Here is a 25385-nt window from a genome sequence, read left to right as displayed (position 1 = left end):
CAAAATGTAGTTTGCACAATGTTGCTGTAAGAGCTGGCATGCATGTTTTCACACTGGGTGTAGTTCAGGTGGAGAGTAATCAGATCCTTGTTTTTCTAACCTGAACCTCGACACCAGGTTTAAACATCTCTCCCTCGGCCCAGTCCTCAATGCTTGCCAAGCAGCTGCTGTCAGCCGGGCCCCGCAGAGGTGTCCATTAATGGGTCTTAAATGCCAGAGAAAGAGGGAAATGGAGAGGAAGGTCGAACATGGCCTTCTGTAGAGCATCATCTGCTTGTAAGCGTAGGAGTTAGAAAGGCTGCCTGTCTGTGAATTGATTATCACGAGGTGTCAGACTTGGCTTTTGGCCTCAACAAAACCAGACAGACTCTGATGTGCGGAGTTTTCACATTAGGGTGTGGGTGAAGAGATCCCGTGTCCAGTAATGTTAGACAGGTGGTGCCCAGGAGGAGATAAAGAACGAGGCTCTCACCCCACAGGAGTCTGGCACAATCGCAGCCGAAACAGACGCCTTTGCCTCCCATCTGGGGGACACTCTCTAACCATCACTGCCAATTTACAGGACGCTCAATTACTGGTCATTACCTGAGCGAGGACTTACTGCCTACAGCGTCCAAGTGCCAAATCACACAAGTGGTCAGACGGAGAAGCTAAATAATGCCAGGACTGGATACAGACACATTTCATTCAGGTCTATTATCATCATCATGTTTGCAATACAATCTGCAGGGAAGGGATAGAAAAACACAACAGGCAAAGAGGTAAATACAAAGACGAGAGACAACAAATAGATCAGACACACATAGTAACAGTGCCGGAGCTTGCACGTGTGTGTGTGTGTGAGTGTGTGTGTGTGTGTGTGTGCATTTCATTGAGCCATCAAGGGCATTTTAGATGCAGAATTGATTGGTTAATTGAACATTGTTGTACATTCATAAATTCAATATATTTGTTTTGTCCAAATGAGAGAAGAGGATGCAGCCATGTGGCTCTGAAAGGCTGTACTAAATGCTAAATGCTAACACTAGCATGGAAACATGCTAACAATGACAACACTGACGTGCAGACACTGAGCAGGTGCAATGTTTAGCATGCTCATTCTCTTACTTCAGCGTGTTACTGTTGCAATCACCAAAGTTATTTCACTGAAATCCACAAATGTCAACCTCAAGGTGGCGCTGGAGGAAAAGTCATCTCAGAATTATGAAAGTCTGCCACAATTCATGGTAATCCATCCAATAGTTGTTATATTTCAGACTGGACCAAAGTAGCATTGCCATTCACAGAAGCGTGACCGAAGCATGGCTACAATCATTTTAATATTAAAAATATCCTTTACAGTCTTTTAATTGGTTTTAAATTTTATAGCAACAGCAATGCTTCGCTAATGGAGCACAACATACATGGAAATGTACACACAAATCTTCACATACACAGACAGACACTGTGGTCACACAGACATAGCAGCTTGGAACAAATGAGGAGGCGCCCCCGCTGAGGCCCAATTGAAAGCAAATTAGTTATTTTTACATCAGAGAGGCCTGTAACTTCAGGGTGAATGAGGACTGCAAATCTGAAACTAATTTTGTGCCTCCCCAGAAGCCACAGCGACGTAGATTTTGTAATCAACGGACCTTTGCTGCTAAACTAAATTTAGCAGGTATCGTGATCTCACAGATGCTCCAGACAGAAGATCATCACCGGTGACATTTTTGTCAAACTGAATATGAGTCAGGATTAATATGAAGCCCGCTGTGCACAACCAGCGGCATATCAGAAAGTGAGTCGGCCGTGCGGGAGACACAGAATACAACATTAGCATATAAACAACAGCCTGGAGTAGATGGCTGCTGCTGCACAAGGCTCGATTGTCAATATGCTCGATGGTCCTCATCCAGAAATCAGAGAGGGGCTGTCAGGACTTTGATTCCTGCACACAGGGGAGAGGATAAACAGCAGAAAAACAGCACTCAAACCTGCCAATCATTGGACTCTTCGTTTCTATCCCTATGAACTCCAATTTGAGCATTCGGGACAAAAAAAGAACTCCAATTTTGTTTTTCGCTTTGAAAAATTGACTCAGAAGGGTCCGAAACAGACGACTGGGTGGGCGACAGAGAGAGGTTAGTCATCAAGATGAATGGCCTCCACGATTTCATGCTTCCAGCCACAAAAGGTGACAGCGTTTACCTGCAGACCGCCAGACAAGAGAGGACCTGCGTGGCCTGTCCTCTTTCCAGGTCTCCAAGGAGAGGAGGTCATGTGGCTCAGGTCCTACCTATTTGACGACACCTGAAGTTGCTCAACATGCTCCTGGGTTGGTATTCTGTACAAACTGTTTCATCATAATCATAAATTGTGTTTACTGTGATGATTTCCTTTGTTGCTCTATTCAATACACATCACATCTATTGCATGTCTGTCCATCCTGGAAGAAGAAGGGATCCCTCCTCTGTTGCTCTTCCTGAGGTTTCATCATTTTTTCCCTGTTAAAGGGTTTTTTTGGGCGGTTTTGAATTAATGGTTGAAGGATCGGGGGTGTCATATGCTGTACAGATTGAGCTATATAAATAAAATTGACTTGACTTGACCTGACGGAGAGCAGTGTGGAATATGAGTGCGTGCTTCTCATTCGCTATCAATTTCTGCTGCCTCCAATCAGCAGGGGTTGGATGATGCTGGTTCAGAGGGAACAGAGCCAACCTGAGTACTGATCCAAGCAGTTTAGCTCACTGGAAGCCACTAAATAACATTCATACAATAACACCGCTAGTATGTTTTAAACGCCTGAACACAACAAGCCGGCCCACTTCAGACACTGCAGAATCCTCTTGCATAGCTGCTAGCATATGACAACAAACAACACAATGCAATGTGCAGCGTTTGATGGTTGCTTCTACCAAAATACAGCCCAATCAGTGAACACACAGTGCAGAATAAGCCATATTCCACCCTTTGTGTAACACAGGGCCACGCTGATTATCTCTCCGCTGAGAACACTTATGCAAATGCTCTGCTCTCAGCAGTTATCATTACATCTTGTGCTGGCAAAGCAAGAGTTTGTATTTGAAACTGAGGGGATGCTGTTTGGTTTTACATCCACATACGAGTTGATACAGAACTTGACTGTGCTGAGATTCTCAGAGTATAATGCCACATCAACAGCGTCTTAACGGGACACAGACTCCACTGATCGTACAGGATGTCTCCACGGCATGCATGCGTGTGTGTGATTATGTGTGTGAAAGACAGCATGAGAGGGTCAACATGACTTCTGATGTCCTCGTTCATTTAATTAAAACTCTGAACTACTTCAAATATCTCTCTGTGGCTCATTTACCACCGTAATAGAGTCTGAGCTAAACGCCGATGTCTGAGGTTCAGCTGGTGTGAGATGTCGAAGCAGACGTCCTCGACACTCTGAGGGGGCTTGAATGGGGCATAATGTGCTTTTAATTTGTGGAACATAATTTGCTTGTAGATTTTCTCTTTGAATTTCAAGGTTATTATGATGCGTGTTGCTTAAATTGCAGAAAATTACAGAGGACGTGGTTTACTTAGCATTTAGGTCATTACAACTTAAAGGAACAGTTTCAGACATTTTGGTAAATAAGCCATGAGGGGATGGATATCACTTCCATGTCTGTCCATTAAATACGATGCTACAACCAGCAGCCCATTAGCTTCAATTAGCACAAAGACTGGAAACGGGGAAGTAACTAGCCTGGCTCTGTCTGTACAATTTAGCATTTTTGCTCTTTGGTTTTAGTACAGATTAAACAAGCAACATACAATGTATGTATTAGTAGAGCTTTAAAGGTTCAGGTACAGCAGTAGTAGTAGCAGCAGCAGTAATAGTCATGTTTTTACTTCTGGACGGAGCCAGGTGGGGTGTTCCCATGACTGTCTTTGTGCTAAGCTAAGCTAACAGCTGCTGGCTGTAGCCTTATGTGTCTGCACACAGCATATAAATGTAGAACCAGCAGCCAGTTTTGCAGTATTTGTACAATCTACACAAACTCACAATCTCATTTTAGTATTATAATGGCATATTAATACTATTATAAACATGCAGTAGTTATGTGCATGGGGCAGCCGTGGCCTAGAGCTTGTGATCGAAAGGATCCCCGGTTCGATTCCCCCACGGACTGGCAGAAAATTTGGGTGTGGTGGAGTATCCCCTCCACCTCCATTAGCCGGCTGATGTGCCCTTGAGCAGGGCACTTAACCCCCCTATATGCTCCACGGGCGCCTGATGCGGCAGCCCACTGCTCCTGTGTGTTCACTGCATGTTGCATGTTGCATGTGTGTGTTTCAAAACAGTGATGGGTGAAATGCAGAGAAGAATTTCTCCGTTCGGGATCAATAAAGTAAATTTAAAAAAAAAAAGATTCACTCTCATGGCCAATAAGAAAATCATCACACGCTGACCTACCAAAGAAATCTACTTCAGTGACAGTGAATTCAAAGCTACAGTATATTTTTCATAAGATTATGATGATCATCTGTGTATTACACTTTATCATATAAATAGATGGGATATCAGGGATTCAAGGCGCATTCAAGGCCCTGTCCAACCTTCCAACAGCACGGTGCAGATCAAACAATTAGCCAAGTACTACGTCCATTCAGAGGTCCAGAGCTTCTGAAAATACAACCCACTACTTTGCATTAAGATAAGGCAGAGCACACTGGAAGGCCACTGACAACAAAGGACAGATCATCCTCTCTTTTTCCACTGGCCCCCATTGACCCGCCTTCACACTCCAGTACACCGAGAGAGAACCACGCTGCATGCCAGTGGTGATCCACAGCTTTTACCCACTCCCTAAAACACAGACTGCTGTAATTTGGTATACAAGCCAATCAGTGCACCATGCATTCTCCTTTACCTTGAGAAATAGGCACGGAGAGGAACAAAGAGGGGGTCGGGGTAACACAGAGCCGGAGAAAGACATGAAAACAGGAGATGAGAGGGAGAGTGATTGGTAGCTGGCTGCCATTCTGGCCCGGTGGCCCCACGGCTGATGCACGGGGTTGCGTAATGGGTCTGCATGCAGTGTGAAGCGCAGCAAACGGCGCTTCAGCACATGTAGCTGAAGAGACCACTCAGGCCTTCTGGGAAAGGGGGGTTATTTCAGCGAGCACATACATACACAGGATGAGACAGTCGTGTTTTGACACAGCGCGCTAAAAATAGCACATTCTTAATAGAAAAAAAGCAGAGTGCCAGTCAAATCCAGACCGGCACGAGAAGGGAGAGATAAAACATTTCTTCCAAAGACAGTCCTGAGAGCCCAGCTAGGGGGCATGGTAAATAAGAGGATCCGTTGCAGGGCAAACCACTCAGAATCTGAAACGGCTCGCATCTCACTGAGACTGTGATAACACCTGACACGCGTGTGTCGCGCCAGGCCACGCGGCCGCAATCGCACACAATAAACGAGCTGAAGCAATTAGGAATCAGCATGAGCAACTTCACAGATCTGTTATGCAATTCTCAGCCTGTGGGGCCGTGTGTTAGGAAATAGCGGCAGACAGGCCTGTTGTGTTTTCTGCTGCACATATATGGCCATTAATCACGCTCGGTCTCTTTGCTCTTTTTCTATTTGCAGAGAAGCGGGGGCCCGAGGCCAGCGGACCTACGGCACTGCAGCACGTGCAGGCTGGACTTCAGCATCACTGCAAATGTCACACAATGTTAGCTCGCTCACTGCAGGTCAGCCCACGGTGAGAGGATCACGAGAACAATCTATAAATGGCACCTTTGCACCTCAGTCTTTATGGATGCAACGTTTGCTAACGCTCTGCTCTGACACTTGACTCCCTCTGAGAAAATAATGACCTCAAATGTGGGCTCCTTTCTGCTTTTTCGAGGTATTAGATGCATCTGATGAATGTAAACACGCTCTTGAAGCCCCTCGGTTGCAGATAAGAGAAAGGGTCGCCCGAATAAATGCAAAATATATTCTAAGGTCTAGCAGTGTGAAAACACCAGCTGCATTTCCACCCTGGAGGGAACCACAGGGAATACTGATGAGTACAGGTATTTCTGTAAACAGACAGACAGAGCAGGTAGATCAGGACACATGAACAGGTATTGTGTTAGAGCCACATAAGAGAACACATCTCTCTCTCTCTCTCTCTCTCTCTCTCTCGGGTGCATGAGAAGAGATTTCTGCAGGGTGTGTTGGAGTGTGAGTCATCATCAGTGCAGGGAGAGGAAGAGGGGAGAGGCATTCTTTAAGTCGAAGGCAGTGCTTATAGCAGCAATGCAGCAAGGAAACACCAGACGCCCCGCCTCTTTAATGGGCTTAAAATCCAGCACAGATATCAAACAACAGCAGGTGAAGGACTCCCAGCTGGTAAATGTGTATGTTATCTCAGCGTTACGCAACAGGTCAGCACAGCAGCTCCAGTGTAGCACCTTGAATGATCAGAGCATCGAACACTGTTGGGCCGGGCCAAAGCCTAAGCTTAATGTTTGAATAATGAGCGACTTTCCAATGTGGTCGTGTTACTGTAATGAAGAAGGCTGTGCACGCACCACTGGAGTTCACAGGTGAAGGGTAAATGCAAAACATTCTTTACAGCAAATTCAGCAAATTACGTCTTGAAAGGTCATTTTTGAACGGATTAGTCGATTAATTGAACCAATTTTGACAATGATTTCATTGTTTAAGTCAATTATCAAGCACAAATTCTTAATTGTCTGGTTCATTCACATTGGACAGTTGGTCAGACAAAATAAGACATTTGAGTCATTAGTTGCAGCCAAGCTCATTTGCATAGAACCTGCACAAAATGCTGCACATTTCTCAAATATCATCAGAGCGAATAAAGAGACAAAACTTCTAAGTCTGCCGGAGGAACCCGCTCCTGTGTGAAGAAGTAACGATGCTTGTTTCTAGAAAGTTCCAGAGACGGAGACGGAGGAGGTGGAGCTGTCTCAGACCAATGGCAGAGCTTCTCAACAGTTTTATATCACAATTAAGAGTGAATTCCAGACTAAATGACCACATTTGCTGCAGACAACAGCTTGCATTAAAATAACCTGAAACCAAATTTTACAAAAAACAAATTGGATAAATTTGTTATCAATGAAACGTTGAATTGTGCAGGATTCCAGCTTTGAGTGTGATGAAAGAACAACTGCTCAAAAAGCAGGTCAGAAGAGCGTCTGACGCTGACAGAGTCTGGCTACTTGTCCCGACGCGAAAACATCAAACAGACACGAATCAATCCACTTGCCCGAACTCTCCACCGACCTCCGGAATTTTCTCACCCACAACGTACAAAGGCGACTTTTTCCAAAGGGCTCTCACTGGCCTGGCCTTACCTTCGCCCAAACAGAGACGGTGCAAGCCTTAAAGACTAGTTCCCTCATGTCCAGACACCCAGCGGGTAACGAACGGCAGGCTTCTGTCTCCACGACTCTGTCCGGACTGTGGCAGAGATGGCGAGATAGACGGATCTCTCTTCACAGAGCTCTGAAGTCTGCAACCTGATCCTGAAGTTCATCTCGAGTCCATGCTGCTATCCAAGCCTGCTGATTAAATTACTGCACGCTGCGAGAGCTCCAGTCGGCCAATAACACACCATCTCAGACTCTAACCGATGAGCAGTGTGTTTGACACAGTAAATTAATAAGAACTCAATGCCAACAGCTGCACGTGGTAACAGACAGGCTGTTTATGCAGCAGCGGTTAAAACAATGCTTTTTTTGGACAACGATCTTCTTTCTCTCAAAGGGGGTGCGAGTTAAAAATTCAGTGGCTCAGTGCCATATTTCACTCTGAAGGACCTCCGTCAGACTACACCTCATGTTTGAAGAGCACATTCGGATGCAGCTCTCGCTGAGAGGTTGGCTCCTTGCTATCTTTCTTGGATGTCGATGATCTAATCGGCACATTCGCAGGATTTTCCCAAACTGGCTGTGATTTCACTGTGAACCTGTGTGATACCTGAGACATCAACAACAACAAAAAAAGAGGGAGCAAAAAGCAGACAAAGAGAGATGTAATCCAAGCAAATGAGCCAGAAAACAACTTTTTGCTGGTGAACTCATTGGACAAAAAGCCATGTCAGTAGTGTGAGTCATCCCCAGTCGGTCTGTCAGGACCACTCGCTCCTCACACTCGTCCCAAAGCACCTACCAAGAACAAAACCTCACAGAGGACGGCATCTCAAATGCAGCAAGAGCCAGGAATCTGAGCTTAACAGTCAACAACAAGCTCCGAGAAAAAAAACGCCTAACCCCTGAACAAAACGCTCGAGGAAGCAAGAGAGGGTTATAGCGGGATACAATAACAACACCCCAGACACTTCTGACACTGCGAGTGGCCAGCTTATCAGTCAGCTCCTCTGTCTGTATGAGAAACGCTGGCAGCCATCGTTGGCCTTTAATTCCACCCAGGCACCAATCTAATTAAGGGGCACTAGACTGAGCACAATCACCCACCTCCTGATGATTTACAATCACACAAACATTTCAAAATAAAGACAATAATGTGTTCACAAATGTGGATATTGATGGAGTGAAGCTAAATAAAAAAAAAAAACATACAGTAGCAGGAATACTGAGCACAAACAAATGCTGCCAAGTGCCTCATCTAACCCTCAGTTTATCACAGCAAGAGTAAATGATGGATGGATGGCGGCCTGGTGATTAAGGCTCTAACCACACCGTCCCCAGTCTGAATCCGGCTTGTTGTATGTTGAGCTTCTCTCCCTCCTCCTGAGTTATTTCTGTGATCTCTACTGTCTGACAAAGGAAAAAAAACTGGATTGGAATGGATGTATGAAAACACTTTAGGTCAAATGTTGGACCACGCAAAGACCATGTTTGTATAGCTCTTGCTGAAAAGCTTGGCACAGTCTGCAGAAATGCTGGATTTAAGCATAGGTATCACATGTGAGGCTGTATTCTGTGCTTTCAGCTTAATCCTAGCATGTGCACTGTCTTCGTTTAGCATGTTAGCATGCTAACATCACACCAAACATAAGGTACTGCTGAGGCCGATAGGAATGACATCAGTTCTGAGGGTATTTGGTCATAAACCAAAGTGTTGGAGTGACCTGTTGATAACACTACATGAAAAGTTAGGGGAACACCAGAGTTATCGCGATACACACTGTGGGGAACATGAATGTCGGCACTAAATTCCATGTCAATCAATGCAGGAGAGACATTAACCTAAAACCACATCATGACCACCCTAATACAATCATATGCACAACATGCTTCAGAGTTTTCATAATATGAAAGGCCCACTTGCAAAACTTGGAACTCAAAATGTAAACTGCACCATTATTAGTCTATATTGTCTTTGGGTTAAAGGACAAAACATGTTTTTATTGTGTGAACTGTTCCTTTAAACTGCTCTTTTACTTGACAGAGCAGCTTGGGGACTTGTAATTAGCCACCATGTAATGGGAATGACCTTATTAAGCTGCTGCTGGGTCACGAGCAGATTGAGGTTACCAAAACACATGAGCCACCAGTTATTCTTCTTTATCAGGTGCTATCTTCTCATAAGTTTCCTCTGAATCTCCATCGGTACACGAGTGCACGGACACAAAAAGTCCGATCTTTCATTAGAAGAGTGGGTATCAATATTTATGCACTGACTGAGTCCATAAATACCAGTGGCCAGTCCAAAAATCAATGCACGCCTGCTACATATTTTAATCTCCCTATGAAGGTCACATTACTCCAGCAACGCCTCGCTCAATACACTCAGCTAAATCAGCCAGCAGCTTTAGCATTCGCGCCACCCCGACCCTGCCCCGGTTCAACTAATGTCACTGAACTACATACTGTATTAAAGACTGTAAAAACAGAGAGAGCTCATCAGCCATAAATGGATTATAACTGCCATCACGTAACAGATGCTGTAGCTGCGTCAGACAAGGCTGCGTTCTCAGGGTTTAGCCCTGTGTAACTCGTGTACATTATAGATGAGGCAGAGGAGAAGGGGAGGGTTCAGTGGAGCGCTATCAGTTACCAGAAGGCCAATCTAAATCTCCCCCCATCATGACTAACCTCTATTTCAGAGCCGCAGGGGTGACACAGCAACAAGCTCAGCCTTCCCTGCAGGCGGACGGAAACTTAGGCACAACTCTGCGGCCTCCGTGGAGCTAAACCGAAAGAGAAGAAATACTGCTCTCATTTCTAAAACTGAGGGACCGCCAAAGTGATTCCTGCCATCGCATGAATTTGTCACTTCGCTAACAGGGCTTATGAAAGTTAGATGAACATTTTACGATCTTGTTAAAACCGGTTACATTATTAAAAGGGCACATTCATCCTGCAAGGCGAGAAAGAGAGCCTGTAGCAGATTGAAATTTTAATAAGCTCAATGCAGTGGCTGGAGATTGAGAAACTTGGCAGAGATTTAGCTTTGAAATCCTGAATATGGGCATGAGATGATTTAGCCTCATTGTATCATGCATGCACTCAAGCGGGTCAAAAGACAGGGGATTCTGCAAACCTGTGATAAACCCATTAACCGGCTTAACTTCAGACACTTCCCCGAGCATTTTAATCTGTGATATGAAGCAACGTTTCAGCTTCTATTTTTAATGTAGTCCCCTTTAGTTCAGCGTAATAAAATACTATCAGGACTACGTATATTTTTATATTACGGATTTTATCTAACACCATCGTACCGCCATGACCCGACGCACCAGATGGTTTGCTACACAGAAGCATCGAGAGGTCGTCCCTGGAAACGGTGTGGAAAAGGGGAAGGCCCTTTCAAAAACACTTGGCGTTTGATTGGATGAACCATCTGTCTGTAACAGGCTGACAACAACCAATCAGATCACAGAACCATGTGACGTAGCCAAAGACAGTCCAGAGAAGAGCAAAAACATCTTTTCTCTTCTTCCAGTGAAGAAATACTCTCCAGCTCTGATGTAACTGATGCTACAGCAGCATCCACGCCACCACACCCGCAGCCACCAGTAGTTCCTCACAGGATGCTGATTGGTCCGACCCATGTGGTTCGGACCCCAAGCGCATAACTTGAAGCCTGGCGAGATGCATTCACATGTGACCATGTGAAACTAGCTGCCTCACGAGCTAAGCACCGGCATGTTGTTATTTTAAATCTGCGTATGTCTCGCAGCGATGGTGATTTTTTTTCTTCCTACGTGGTGCCACACCACTGCTGAATGAATGCAGAGAGCGTGTGATGTTAGAGCCCACGGCCATCACGACAGAGCGGACTGCAGATGAAGCCGGCCGGTGTCAGGAGGCTCGGAAACACCTGACCCTGGAGGAGACTGGAAAGGACTCTCTCTGCTGTCCCTGATAAGGCTGTGATAAACGCTATCTCAGCATCATAAGTGTACCGTTATCTGGTGAGGTAAAGGCCCGACCACTGACTACATACAGCGCTGTGTGTCTACGTGTGTGTGTGTGTGTGTGTTTGCCCTTGTCTGTGTGTGCTGGCACCAGACACCCTGTTTGCTAAATCATGCCGTACATCCCACCAGCTCCTTGCAGACCTGTCACAGCAGAGAGGCAGCGGGCTTTCTTCCAACAGCAACACACTCTTACAGTTTACATTGAAGGTTTGCATCTCAGTCAGGAAATAAGACAAAACCATGTTTACCGTTTGCAGTATGAATGATTTTCTCTGTGCACTGATTAGTGCTGAAACCGTGATTTGATTATTGGATAAAATGTTTCTTTCTTTTTCTGTTGAATATCAAGATGAGTTGGGTGCTTATTGGTTCCTTGGAAAGGTGGAACACAAGATATTATCTGTATGTGTATTTATAAGACAAAATATTTATCTCCATAGCTGGAATCAGAATTCAGAAGGAAGCAGCAGAAGGGCTGACAGTAGGAAAATAAAAGTCTGGGCCATATTGCATTGGTTTTCTTTAAACTGAACTGAACAGGATGTTAACTCAGTCTAAAGTGTCTATGATAAAGAATGAGAAAGCTAGTGCCTAGAAAAAAGCTCTGAAAGCACTTCTGAGACGGTCCCTAACTCCTTTTCACCTTTTTCATGTCGGGGTGGGCTGCTTCTGTTGTTTCAAAGTCTTCTTGCAGTGACACTGTGGTTTGTTGGACATCTGACCTTTTGTAAATAAACCATATTCACTTTTCTGAAGTTTCACTCACCCCTCCACCATGAAGCCATGCTTGCTACGGGATGACATCATTACATCGACAAGTCGGAATATTGGCATTAATATGATATCAATTGTTATTTTTATTTTTATTTTTTAATTGTTATTAATTTTATTCACTTTATTGATCCCAAACTGGGAAATTATTCTCTGCATTTCACCCATCACTGTAAACACACACATGCAACATGCAGTAAAACACACAGGAGCAGTGGGCTGCTGCATCAGGCACTCGGGGAGCATATGGGGGGGTTAAGTGCCTTGCTCAAGGGCACATCAGCCGGCTAATGGAGGGGAGAGGGGATACTCCACCACACCCAAATTTCTTTGCCAGTCCGGTGGGGGGAATCGAACCGCCGACCTTCCGGTCACAAGCCTGTTGAACAATATGATATGACACAACCCTACTGTCACATCTTCAGAGTGTCAGGCTTCAATATCAGATCATGAGGTAAAAATAACACCTGTGCAACACAAATCTGGTCAGGATGGGTAAAAAATGACCGAAGGCAAACTTTGAATGAACATCTGAATATTAGACTAAACTCTTAATATCTAGCCTAGAGCTAATACTGAAGATGTGGATCATATCTTTTTGTTCTTATTGATGCATCTTACTTATTACCCTCCCTGTTGATGTAAGGCTGCAGATTTATTTATAAAATCTCTTATTTTATCTGTATATGTTAAAACAAATCTGCATTTTTCAGGATTCGGTAGCTCCTTGTTTTTGACATCTTACAGTATATAAAAAGATGTTCCAACCATACAGTAGATTCTTACACATGCTGCGCCATGTTAGGGCATGCAAACTACATTTACCATCATCGTAGTAGAGACAAACACAAAGATATTTAACACGCTGACATGAAGGAGAAACCTGACCGACTCCTGTGCAGCAGTAAGACAATGACTGATAACGAGTCAGTCCGCTGGAGAAGCACAAATGGCTGCTGAGTGAATGGTGTGTAGCAAAAGCATAGTGCGGTCCTGGGTCAGCCAGCAGCATCTGAGCGTTAATAAGGGGGGTAATTGAATTAGAGGATCAGTGGAGGCCTGTAGTGTGGGCGCCACGCGGCTCTAATTTCATTACAAGTGATGTAAACATGTGGTTGGCCCTCAGCGCGGGGGCCTCCCACGTCAATACATGCACAAACACACACACACACACAAAAACCCAATCCTCGCTCAACAGGAATAAATACAAAACGACACATCTACACCTGTTTGTCTCACGTAGCATCCTGCCCCACCATACAGAGACTCCAGCCAGTGTGAGCTGGGACACAGGAAGTCAGAAAGATGGATTATGTGGCACAAGTTGAGCCGTTTGTGGTGAAGCATTCAAAGCGTCTCTACATGTGCAGAAGCTGCCGCCTCAAAGCAAGAAGGAGATGATTCTGGGCTGCGTGATGTTTATGTTTTCTGACTATGAATAAGTGATGATCTGGCATTGATGGCGGTGTAGGAGAGAGGACATGAGACATGAAGTTGACACCAGGGAATATATTTAGCTCTGTTTGTTTAGAGGTGCACAATGGGTAGCCACCATCTTTGATATCCATACTGCGAGGTGAGTGTGATTTTTCCAGTCTGCGTGATGCATATTTATGATCAGCACACTAATGTGTGTTGGCCTGATGAGTCACTTGACCAACCGACGGAGCGCAGGCCGAGTAAACCTGCAGGCTTGACTGCGGGCCTTCTCCCACTCATGAATAGTTATGAGTGCAGGAGTTAACCGAGGAGAAACTGCTCACGTCCCCAATAAGTCTTGCCTCTTGCCCCCTCAGCTGCGACAATGAGACACTCTGAGAGACAGATGGGTGATGGGTCACATCCTCAGCTTTTCAATGTGCAGGTGGGCCAATCAGAGCACGGATAGAAAAGTGACAGACACACTTTGAACAGCACATCTGTTCATGTAACTCGCATACATCAAGCGCTCAATGCTGTAAAATGCTCAAACCTCGCTTCGACCGGTCTTTGACAGATGCGCCTGTTTTATTTTTTCACATCCGGGAAAGCCTGCCAATTTACCTCACAAGTTTACCCCTGCAGCAGAGCAGGAGGGAAGCACGGATGAGGACACACTTATCAGGTAGAAAAACATCCCAGCTCTACAGCCATTCCTGTTTTTCAAGAGAATTTAAAGCAAACTGTGACTGCAAGACGCTTTCTTTCTCTTGCAAGTGAAAATTCATGAGCAACTAAAATTACTGCCAATTACTAGAATTTCCACCAACGAGTCAAGTCGCAGTTTACATCCATGTCTGTGCAGGTTTTGGTGAAATAGAAGTTCTCTCTATATTACAGTGAATAATATCCAGAGAGAAACATGCCATCTTCGCTTAGAGACTGTTTTTCCAGAGGAGGACAGAGGACTGACAGAGAGCTTCATCACATGGTACAGCAACAATCACTTGAAGCTCAGCATCAGCACAACCAATCAGCTCGTGGTGACTACGCTGCTGCAGACGAGCAACAACCTGTAAAACGTGGACTCTTCACACACATCTTGAACCTGCAGCACAGAACATCGTTACAATCAGCTCAGTTTCAAGGTGGACGCCCAAGATTATCTGACCAAATGTGAAATATGGTCACACATGCCTTCTGTTCCTGAGCCATGATGCTGAAAAATGGCCAGAAAAAAGCTTCTGCACAACATTATGATGTCACAGTGATGATGACCTTTGACCTTTTGGATATGGACGTCATCACTTCATCACTTTATCCTCTGAGATTTCTCAGAAATTTTGTCATAATTAGCGCAGAAATTCTTGAGTTACCTTTGACCTCTGAACCTAATCAGTTCACGCTCGAGTCCAAGGGAATTTTTTAATGTTTAAAAATTTTATGAAATTCCCTGAGATATCATGTTCACAAGAAAGTACAGACATGAGGACGGACGGACAACCTGAAAACATAAATCCTCCAGGTGACAGGTGACACCCTCCAGCTGCAGCACAGACGCACGATAAAACACCTTCTACAAGCAGCGAGCTGTCTGTCCCGTCTGTTTGAATGCAGATAAAGCAGCACAGTATGAGCAGGTTAATGCTCAAAATGTGGAGCACTGTATGTTATGTCTAAATCTGCTTTAAAAAATAAAACTATCATTATATTCCTATGACTGCAACTGTAGATGCATAATTTATAGGCAGGAAAGTGACTGAAGACAGAGAACTGCTTCTTCCTTCTGCCACTTTGCTTGATCTCGAAAACTCCTGCAGTCATAGACTAAAAAGTCCTGTAACAGAGGAAAACGTTGCATAAATGTCAACTTTTGCACAATAACAACCATAACTCAGTATCTGTGAAAATCCCTCCTCAGCACAAATCTGCATGCATGAAAGGGAACAAGCAACAAAGGTAAAAAAAGGTACAAAATCTCTCAGGCAAAGTTTAAAAAAAGTCACTTTTATCAAGATTGCTCACAGGAAAACACACACACTGCATGAGAAGGAGAGATGTAATGGCTGCAGACAGCTGTGTACACGAGGAAGATACCTTCACCAGGGTGCGTCTGTGGTTTGTTGATTGCATCTCCATCATAAGATAACAGAGCTGCAGGCTAATTAAGCTTGCTGAACAAGTGCCTCATGCTCTGTCAGTTTTTCATTACCACTGCACTCAGTCTTATGTGGGACTATTCAGTATTAGTAATTACTGATGCTGCGCCAATCTTTCAGGATCCATAATCAGCTGTTTTTCCACTTGAGGGGACTAAAAACACCACCCCCAGCCCACCCACGCCCTTGTTCCTCCCAGTCCATTTCTCTGTTGACTGAGCGATGCCAAATACCAGCTTAATGACACAATAGGATGACTTCAAAAACACCCGTTTCCCAGCAACCGCCACAGGTACAAGGGAAGAGCTTTTATGTGACCAGACCTCTTTCAAGGATGTTATAATTATCCGAAGATGCAGTGAATCAGAATGAAGGTAACAGCTGCTTTCATATGTTATACCATAAACGTGATATTTCACATATATCGCATGTGACGTGTCGTGTGCAGGCAAATGCACGATTCAAACGTCCTTCACGCACAATTGGTGTAAGATCTTTAGAGAGTTTGACGGATTAACAAATTTATTTACCTTCCGTTGTGGAAAACTATGTTATTATTCACATTTGGTTGCTTTGAAAAGGCTGCTGCACACGGCTGAAATGGCAGGCGATCCCTAAAGGAATGTTGACAAGCTAATTACCAAGTAGCCCTGTCACGAGCAGGCGGAGAGTTTAAAAATAAAGTTCACACCACCCTCATTATGCAAACAATCGCAGTCAGCAGTGTAACCTCGCACCCCTATAGACTACAGCTGGCGGACTAGAACACGAGGAGGCCGTGCTCGCGGCGTGCGAGACGAGAAGATCTGAGGGTTGGGAAAGTCGAGGGAAAACAGGCAACACCTTTGTTAGTGTCTTACGTTACCATCACATTCAATAGCATGTGTCCCTCTTCAGATCACGACAGGAAGAATGTCAGTGAGTGTTCATTAACACGCAAGAAGAAGCTGCTAATAGCAAAGCTTCAGTTTCTGGTTCAGCCAAAAGATGTCACCCAGAACGTCGCCCTCTGTGAAAACAACAGTCTGGAGAGTGCTGAGGAGACACAGGACAGGAAGCCAGCAGCCACACACGCACACACGCACACACGCACACACACACACACAGACACACACACACACACAGGACTCATCCCCTTTGAGCAAGCACCACACTGAGGTCTAATCGATGCAGCTCATTCATATTGAACCACAGACGTCAGGGGAAGCCGGGGGAATTACAAGCAGCCTCCGCTGTGAGATTGCAGCCTGGAGGAAGCCTGAGGAAGACAAACCCAGCTTCGCTCTGGAAACCTGCTGTTTACTGTCCACCGCATTTTCAACAACACGGCTACCGGGACCCCTCACGACACAAAGGAAATGACACTGAACAGGTACAACAGTACTTCAATCAGACAACAGCACGGAAAGCTCTGTGGATATTCAGACATTATCTTAACAGTGAGAAAATTACCCACTTGGCCCCCCAGCACTCTGTAGTGGCACCAACATGCACAGTATTATCATCAAGACCAAGCTTTCATTTGAAAACTTCTTACTTTGTTGCATCCATACATATTTTGGAACAACTGACGTACGATTTAAGATGAGCAGCAGGGCCGGATTAAACCAGTAGGGGGCCCTGGAGCAAAATGAGATGTGGGTCACCCACCCCCTCCCTCCTGAAGTTAGTTTGTGATCATGTGATTGAGCCTTTAGCTGATATACTAAAAGTATTAAAATAGCATTTACAGTCAGTAAAAATGCAGAAATCACTTTTAGGCCCTTTAACATTTCAGTTTCTGTTGAAGTGGTGCAAATATTACCAAACAAATACAACGATTGCAGCACATTTAATCCAGGGGCTTGGGGCCCCCGGGGGCCAGGGCCTGTTTTGCATTGATGCTAATCCAGCCTTGACGTGCAGCCATGTATTGTTCTGTTTTTGTATATACATGTATAGTTCCTATCAACACCTTCGCTTTCTCTAAAAAACAGGAAACTGTCTTTACAACGCCAACACAGCTTGATGCTACAGACTCTACAGACCTTAGCTGCCTTGCGTCACTGACAATAAAGAAAAGGATTCAAATGACCTCAAGATGACTACTCATGAGGAAAATGTGGATTATTTAATGTATCTACAACTTAAAAGTGTGTTAAATTAGCAAACAACTGCCTGAAAGTTCTCCCTGACATGCTCAGTGGTCATGAAACACAGACAAAACTGCCACTTTGACCCCAATTAATCCCAATGATGATCCCAAATGAGCACGAGCAGAGGCGCACAGCTCATTTCAACACTATACCAACAACTGGAGGAAAAATAACTCATGGTTCACAAGATCACAATCCAAAGCAGGGAGAGGACCATGAAAGCCAGACAACTGCCGAGAGCAAATGCCTCCACAGAAGTCTTGGATTGGCCCTAATGGTCCATGCCCAGTCCGGTTCATCTCGCTGTCGCACACACAGAACTCACCAGTAACTTCTGCTTCTGCCTTTGGTGACTCAGGGTCTCCGGGTCGAGTCTGAGAGCTGCGCTACTGTCCTCTAGAAGACAAAAGCCATCCAAATGCTGCACACCTGGGAGCTGGAAGGGCAGAACTTCATTTCTAAGCTGTGGGAGGGGACAGAAAAGCAGCAGTCATTTAAAACAGTTCAGTCTGAGTTATACAGCAAAAACAACTCTTTGTTTAGCGATTAGTTCTCACTTGAACAATGGCAGTTTGACTGTGCAACTTATTCCAAATAAGCGTGCACCACTGGTTATGATATCTGCCAGCTCTCTACCTCTGAGTGTAGGTGAGGGTCCTCTCAGAGGCAGCAGGTGGTCTGAGTGGAAAACAGCTAACAGCTACACTCACGCTAGGAGAAATAAACTGGTCTACCTGCCCACCTGCTGCTTTGAGCACAGCATTCACGTGAAAATAAAGTCACTGGTGTGCAGTTCAGTTAAAAAAAAAACCTCATGATAGAAAGAGAAGAAGAATGTTAGCATAATGGATAAAACGAAATGAAAAGTCCTGATGGGCTTGTTAATCTGTGCTCGTCACCCGGATGCTTCACACGTCTCGTGTTTACTCACATTCCAAAATCTGCAAACAACCAAGCAACATGTTGATCTAGTGTATCAATGAAAACAACACTTAAGGACTCATTCAACCAGATACTTACAAACCCACACAAGTATAAGATGCCAACGAGGTAAAATAACATCCTCTCTCCATGTTCAACCACTTAGCCAGCGACGCTGATAGCACTACCTAAACTGCTTGTTATTGCCAAGCTAGTGAAGCTGGCTGGAAATAATAATGCCCCATATTAAATTATTCATGGCTCCAGTCAGGTGGAACCAGATGCTGCTTTTGTGTCATAGAGGGAGAGCTGTAACTCGACTCAAGCATGGAAGGCCGTGGCTGCGTGGAGGTAAAGACTTCATGGAACAAGCGTGGACGCTGCCGGGCTGCAAACAAAGCACAGGATGTCATGACACTCGCTTCCACGTGACATTTTCCTGCAAGTGTTCAGACAGAGGACGATGGTTCAGTAGGCTGGTCCAAATGTGGGCGAAGCCTCGGGTGCTGCTCGCAGTTCACCCACCCTGTGCTGGTGTCGCTTTGTACCCCACCCTGACATTTGTGGTCATGGCCAGAAGATGACCTTTTTGTCCACGCCATGCTTTAGTGCTGAATACTAATGCTATGGTGCTGTGTGCCCGCCACTCATGGGAACAAGCAGTGCTATTTTTAGCCAAAAGTCCCCAGCTGCACATCTCCAACCCGGGGCCAATGGGCAATTAGTGTTTGTTTCTAATGGCGGGAGGCAGTGCCGTAACCTCCCTAACGCAAACAGACATCTGGACATAGGCTGTCTCTGTCCTGCCCCGTACCTCCGCCGCAAGGCACACTCCTAAAGCCACGTAGTCCTTCCATCCACCTTAACCTTCGTCCGTGCTGAGAAGCTCTTCTCCCTCACGTCTGCTGCGATTCACCCTGGAAACAGCGTGTTTTACTTATCTACTCATGCGAGAATTCATGGCCTTGGCTGAAAGTGATATCATCCTGTGACTCCTCGATTAGTCCAGACACCGACTTGTTTGACAAAGGGTCCATCAGTTTTAAGTGTTTAACCAAAGAAAGCAACAAGGAGGCATTCACAGAGCTGCAGCTAACGGTTCTTTTCATTCTCAGTCTGCTGCTCAAATGATTGTTCAAACATTTAATCCTCTGCTCTCTACAATGTATGAGAAATATTCACAACTTTATGAAGCATGAGGTGATGTCGTCACATTGCTTATTTTGTCTGACCAACAGTCCAAAATCCAATACTACTCCATTTACTTTTACAGGAATCAGAGAAAAGCAGCAAACCCTCACAACTGAACCGTTCAGAATTTATTCTTAAGCAGAATGTTGAATTGATTTTCAAAAAAGTTTGACAGCTCAATTTTTCCACTAATCGTTTCACTTATAGTTATTTATGACTACGAGTTCTGAGAATTCACAACCATTTGTTCACTGTGTACCTGACCGGCCCGCTCAGACACACATAAGATGTGGCTGAATGACATTTCGGAGCAGTATGAGCTCATTATTTGTGATAATTGCCAGAGTCGAGGGTAAGCTTTCTGTTTTCATCTATATTAGGACGAATGCTCCATGCAGGCATGTCTAATTAAGCAGAATCAGACACTGTTTGTTATTCCAGCACGCAGGCATTTGCAAAAACTCATATTGGGCTGTAGTCCTCAACTCTCAGCATCTCCAAGATAATACTATATTATGATATATTTGACTGAGCGGGTACAATGAGTCAGTTTGGGAATCTGTATGTCATGACGGCCTCTTTAATTCATTTTAGTCAGGGCAAAGCTAATTCAATCCACCTTATTACAGCTTCTTCATGCAATTACCCTGTGGCCCCTTTCATTGATGGGCCAACATGGAGGCAGTGGATTGGACGGCAGGCTCACCAACTCCACCGAGACCTACAGCACTGAACAATGTAACGTGCCCTATCATACAGTGAGCAAAGATGAAGAACTGCAAAAAAAGAGGAATCATTGCGCTGCAGCACCCTCTGCACAGCCGAGCATTTTTTCTAGTAATCTGCTGTGAAATTCCACTCGATCGGGACATTAGAATCAATTACATCCCCACATAAACACAAGGCATTAACTCTGGAGCACATTAGCATTCCATTAATCATCCTCAGCATTAAAAGTGCTGCAGAAACAGCAAGTGTGCTTGAACTGACTGGCACAGTGTGTCTGTGGCACTGCCTGCCAATAATATGTTATCAAAGAGCGGGCAATTAACCTCCAACGCGGTGGACAATACACACAGAACACCGTGTTCCTATAAAGGACGTGAACATTGGTACAGCCACCTCAGACATCAGAGGAACCCACTCTTGTTGTCAGCTGTAAGATGAATTAATCAAATCAATCAGAGTTCACATCGCTCTGCACTGCTTTTATGGAAAAAAATAATTTAGCAAGTTTGGGTTAAATTAGGCTTTGCAACACATATCTGAACAGGATTCTGCTTTTTAGTGTGGACATAACAGACTCAGTAAGCAAAACCTGTGAGCAGAAAGGCAGAGACAGAGACCAGGATTGAACCTGTGGAGATAAGCTTTTTTTATTACAAAGCAAATCCTGACAAATAATCATCACTCCCTGTGGATTTTGGCAAGATCCACATAATCATCCCCCCGGCCCCCGCCCTCGGGCCTGATCGTCCACCTTTCAGAGTGGATCCTCCTCACTGAGCTGACCACAAACACAGACAGCAGACGGAGCCACAAAAAAGTTCTGGTTCATATGTACGGATGCTTTAGGTGTTAAGATTTTAGTCAAGCCTGGTTAGTGCAAACTAAAATCAAGCGGACAGGTGCTTTGCCTTGGAGGCCTACTTTTTCTCCTGCACAGAATTCCTTTAAAGACAATCAATGAGCTGTCCATAGCAATGCAACACTGATGAAGCTAAAGCATTCGCATTAGCATGTACCACCAGGGTCAGGCCTGCAGCTTTTAATGCAAACATCATTTAATGCAGTGAAAATGTCACATCTGCAATCTGCATATATTAAAAAAAAAAGAAAAAAACGCATCACCCTAACAACGAACCACAACAGCGAACTTCTGGGGGCTCATCTAATCTCATGCTGTTTACACCAGATCAGTGTTTTCCCTCTGACTGAGTGGACAGCACTGATCAACTCCAGGAACAATCAATTATGAATGCAGTCAGATCCCTGAGGTGATTACTGGCTACTCTCTTCTGACCTCCACTGAAGTCAGCAGCCAGTCACTCCCGGCCGTCTGAGCACGCACGGCAGTCAGTCAAACTGCCGACACGAGGACAGCAGCCTCAACGTATCTGCTTACATCGCATTCAAGCGTGAGCACGCGCTGTATGTAAACATACGCATGCACACATGTACAGACGCAAACTGCAACACTCGCGCGGCGGTGCAAAGACACACGCGAGTAGATCCACAAGCGCTGACTACACCGAACATGCGTGTAGAGTGGATCTAATCTAGAGGCTTACGTAGCACAAAAGAGCCTCATAAATCTGCCCTCACGTGAAAACGCACTCAGGACACACACTTGCTTTGTCATGCACGGGACAGCCCAGCAGTCGGAGCAAAGCGGTGCAGTTGCTGACAATGATAATGCACTTTCACTCTGCTGTCACTGAGTCTCCCGGAGCCATCTTTACAGAGATTTCCCAGTGAAGATGGTGTTATGTAACAGCGGCCATGGACCCTGCTGTTCATATCACTAATGCCTCACACTGTGGCGGGGTCACGTGCTTTATCCAGGCCACATCCAGGCGCCAGCAGCAGCAGTGTTCCAGCTGTTACTACAGCCTAGCTCCAGTCACTCAGGACCGTGCTGAGCCATGCTCCTCTCACACTGCTGCGTCCTCCACTGAGCAGCCATGTTCATCACCCCGGCACTCCTCCTTTCACCGTGGGCTGGAGACAACGTTTCATACAACCAACGCTGCTCAGCTCACCCACCGAGCAAAACACATGCAGGAGACACTGATGCATTCACGAAAGGGGTCCGCTATCATAAATAAACCTTCAAATACATATTTCATCCCACACTTCCAGCTTTGTCAATGACGCCTCAGAAGCTCTGGAACACACCTCCTATAGATAGCAAGGAAGCAGCTCGCTGAATATCTTTAAAAGAAATCTAAAAATGATCTCTTCGCTGACTTCCTGATACAGGTCTGAAACTTTGTGCTTATTCGCTGCTGCACTGCTTTTAAACTGTTGTTGTTTACTTGATTTTATGCATTCTATGCAAATCATTTTTAGCTATATTTTATTTCTATTTTTCAGTGATGTTATGCATTGTCTTATTCTGTTACTTTTTACTATTATTATTATTATCATGCGGTTTTTACTCTCCATCTTATTTTATAATGATTTTTAAGCCTGTTTTTATGTCCACTCGTTTCACTGTGCAGGCATTCTTTCTTGCAAAGCACTTTGAGCTGCAGAGTTTATTATTTGTTGCCGACTGTTAACTGTCTACACATCTACAATATCCAAAAAATTGTCAAATATGTCACTACCCAAGGTTACAAACTCATACTCATCTAATACAGCTGCTTCCTCAGAGTGTTCACTATTTTTACTCAGACCTATACAGGTCCGCTTCAAAGCCAAACTAACAAGAGTGACAATATTATACTTGTGATTTTAACTTATCACAGATAGATCGATATTGGCATGTATAAGTGTACAAGATCCAAGAAACAGCTGCACAGAAAAGTCAAAGATATGCGTGAGGTCATTCAGAATCACTTTCTCCATTAATTATCCACCTGACAGCACCGACAAGTTTAGTTTTCAACTTTAAAGCTGCGCTAATTAATAATTTTATATCAGCAATGGATGACAAAGAGAATTATCACCTGCAGCTCCTCTCACCTCTGCAGAGCACTTCAACACCTTTCAGCTCATTGTTTTAGTCGTAGACAACACACAACCTTACTGTGGCACTTCACTCTCAGTTATCAGCCTCATTTCCAGACACAGCGGGCAGCTGTTTTCAGAAAATAAACTCCTGCCAAGCACAGAGGCAGACACACAAAGGTTCTGACTACCTATTGAAGAGCCACATATTTCCATCAGGAGATGCTGGAGACCAAAAACAGAAAAACCTGAAAACAGACTGAAAAGTGGATTTGCAGGCGGACCCCAAAATGAAGACGAATGTTGCTGCGTGTCCAGTGAGTAAATTAAAAAAAATAAGCTCACCATATTAACTTATAATGTGATAATACATCAGTGTTGTGTTCGCATCTAGTTTCCTCTGCCCAAAGCAGCCAAAAACAAACCAGAATGACAGTTTAAACGTCACATTTCAAATTTAAATGATCTTTATCAAAAATATTTCAGTTGTTTTCAGCCTAAAAAAACAAATATCAGCCAATATATCAATATAAGGCGATTTAAAACTCTCAAATATCACACTTCAAAATTCCAGTGTGCTTAAGTCTGCTTCATTTAACAAATGAGCAAATACCAGATGGCTCCATTATGGTATAAAATCAGTGAGCAGATGCTTTTTAATTCACATTCAGTATAGTTTTCTCTGACTGAAAACAAAATGTCTGAACTCCCAGTGCAGTAAACCCCGTCCATTTGGTGCTACCAGCAGGAGGAAATAAACACTATGAATTTTATGCAAATATTATTTGACCCAGAGCTGGATTTAAAAAACGCCCAACAGCCCTTTTCCTCCCTTGTTAAACTACACCATCACCGCCATCACCGCCCTCCCTCCTCCCCTCTTGCAATCAACTCACTGCAGAGCAAACAAATTTAGGTTAGAAGTATGAATCCCCGTCTCCTGTGCATAGTGAAGATAAAAGTCACTGGCTGGCAGCTCAGGGATAACCAGTGAAATGATGAATGGCCGTGCCTGCTTGTCAAGGTGGGCAGGAGGAGCCACGGCGTGAATGGGAGTTTGTTGTCAGAGTGCTCTCTCATATGCGAGGTGTGGGTCGAGAGACTGACAAGCCTAATTACAGAAGCTCTTCAAATGAGTGACCTTGGGAGGGAGCAGAAACATCCATACCTGTGCACACATGCACATGCACACACGCAGACATGTTTCTGCACAGTTCAGCCTTCACTGTTCATCCCTGCTGCCGCCCTCTGCCCCTCATGACTGCCACCTATAGGAACCTGTCTCACTGCAAACTGAGCTCTGGAGCTGATGACACAACATACAGAAACACTTCTATGCTCTACATGTCCATTAACATACTCGCAAACCCACAGTATCAATGTAGAGTGTGCACACACACTCAGACACACACACACACGCACATACTCAAGGACACCTTTTGGGTCGTTGAAAAAACACCAATCATACAGTATCAGCTGTTGTCTTAGCAGCCGTGCATTGATAACAGCGTACACTGTAAACACTGCTGATAGATAATCTGCACAGACGCTTGACAGAATCAAGACACTTGATCAATATCAGATGACTGCTGTCTAGCAACTAGCATTCACATCCCTCCACTTCATTAATACAACTTCACTGAGCCTAATGATCTGTCTCAACTGAAGACTAACATATCTCCTTGCATGTAGAGTCTACAGAAGTGCCTTCTGACATGCATGGCAGTGACAACTGGGACCA

General features: G+C 44.6%; 1 protein-coding gene across 1 annotated transcript in view; it reads right to left on the bottom strand.

Annotated features, from left to right (window-relative positions):
- The window catches only part of rimbp2b (RIMS binding protein 2b), a 67511-nt gene extending 48549 nt beyond the window's left edge, over nt 1–18962 (bottom strand). Inside the window, exons 1-2 of the mRNA XM_041936609.1 lie at nt 18878–18962; nt 18183–18320 (exon numbers count right to left, since the gene is read on the bottom strand). Of these exons, the coding sequence (XP_041792543.1) occupies nt 18183–18320; nt 18878–18919 (180 nt within the window). The 5' untranslated portion in view covers nt 18920–18962. The remainder of the gene's footprint in view (nt 1–18182; nt 18321–18877) is intronic.
- Between the last annotated feature and the right edge of the window lie 6423 nt (nt 18963–25385).

Source organism: Chelmon rostratus, chromosome 5, assembly GCF_017976325.1.
Source record: "Chelmon rostratus isolate fCheRos1 chromosome 5, fCheRos1.pri, whole genome shotgun sequence".
Lineage (NCBI taxonomy): Eukaryota > Metazoa > Chordata > Actinopteri > Chaetodontiformes > Chaetodontidae > Chelmon > Chelmon rostratus.
The sequence above is the reverse complement of the archived record's forward strand: the minus strand, read 5'-3'. Positions and strand labels throughout refer to the sequence as shown.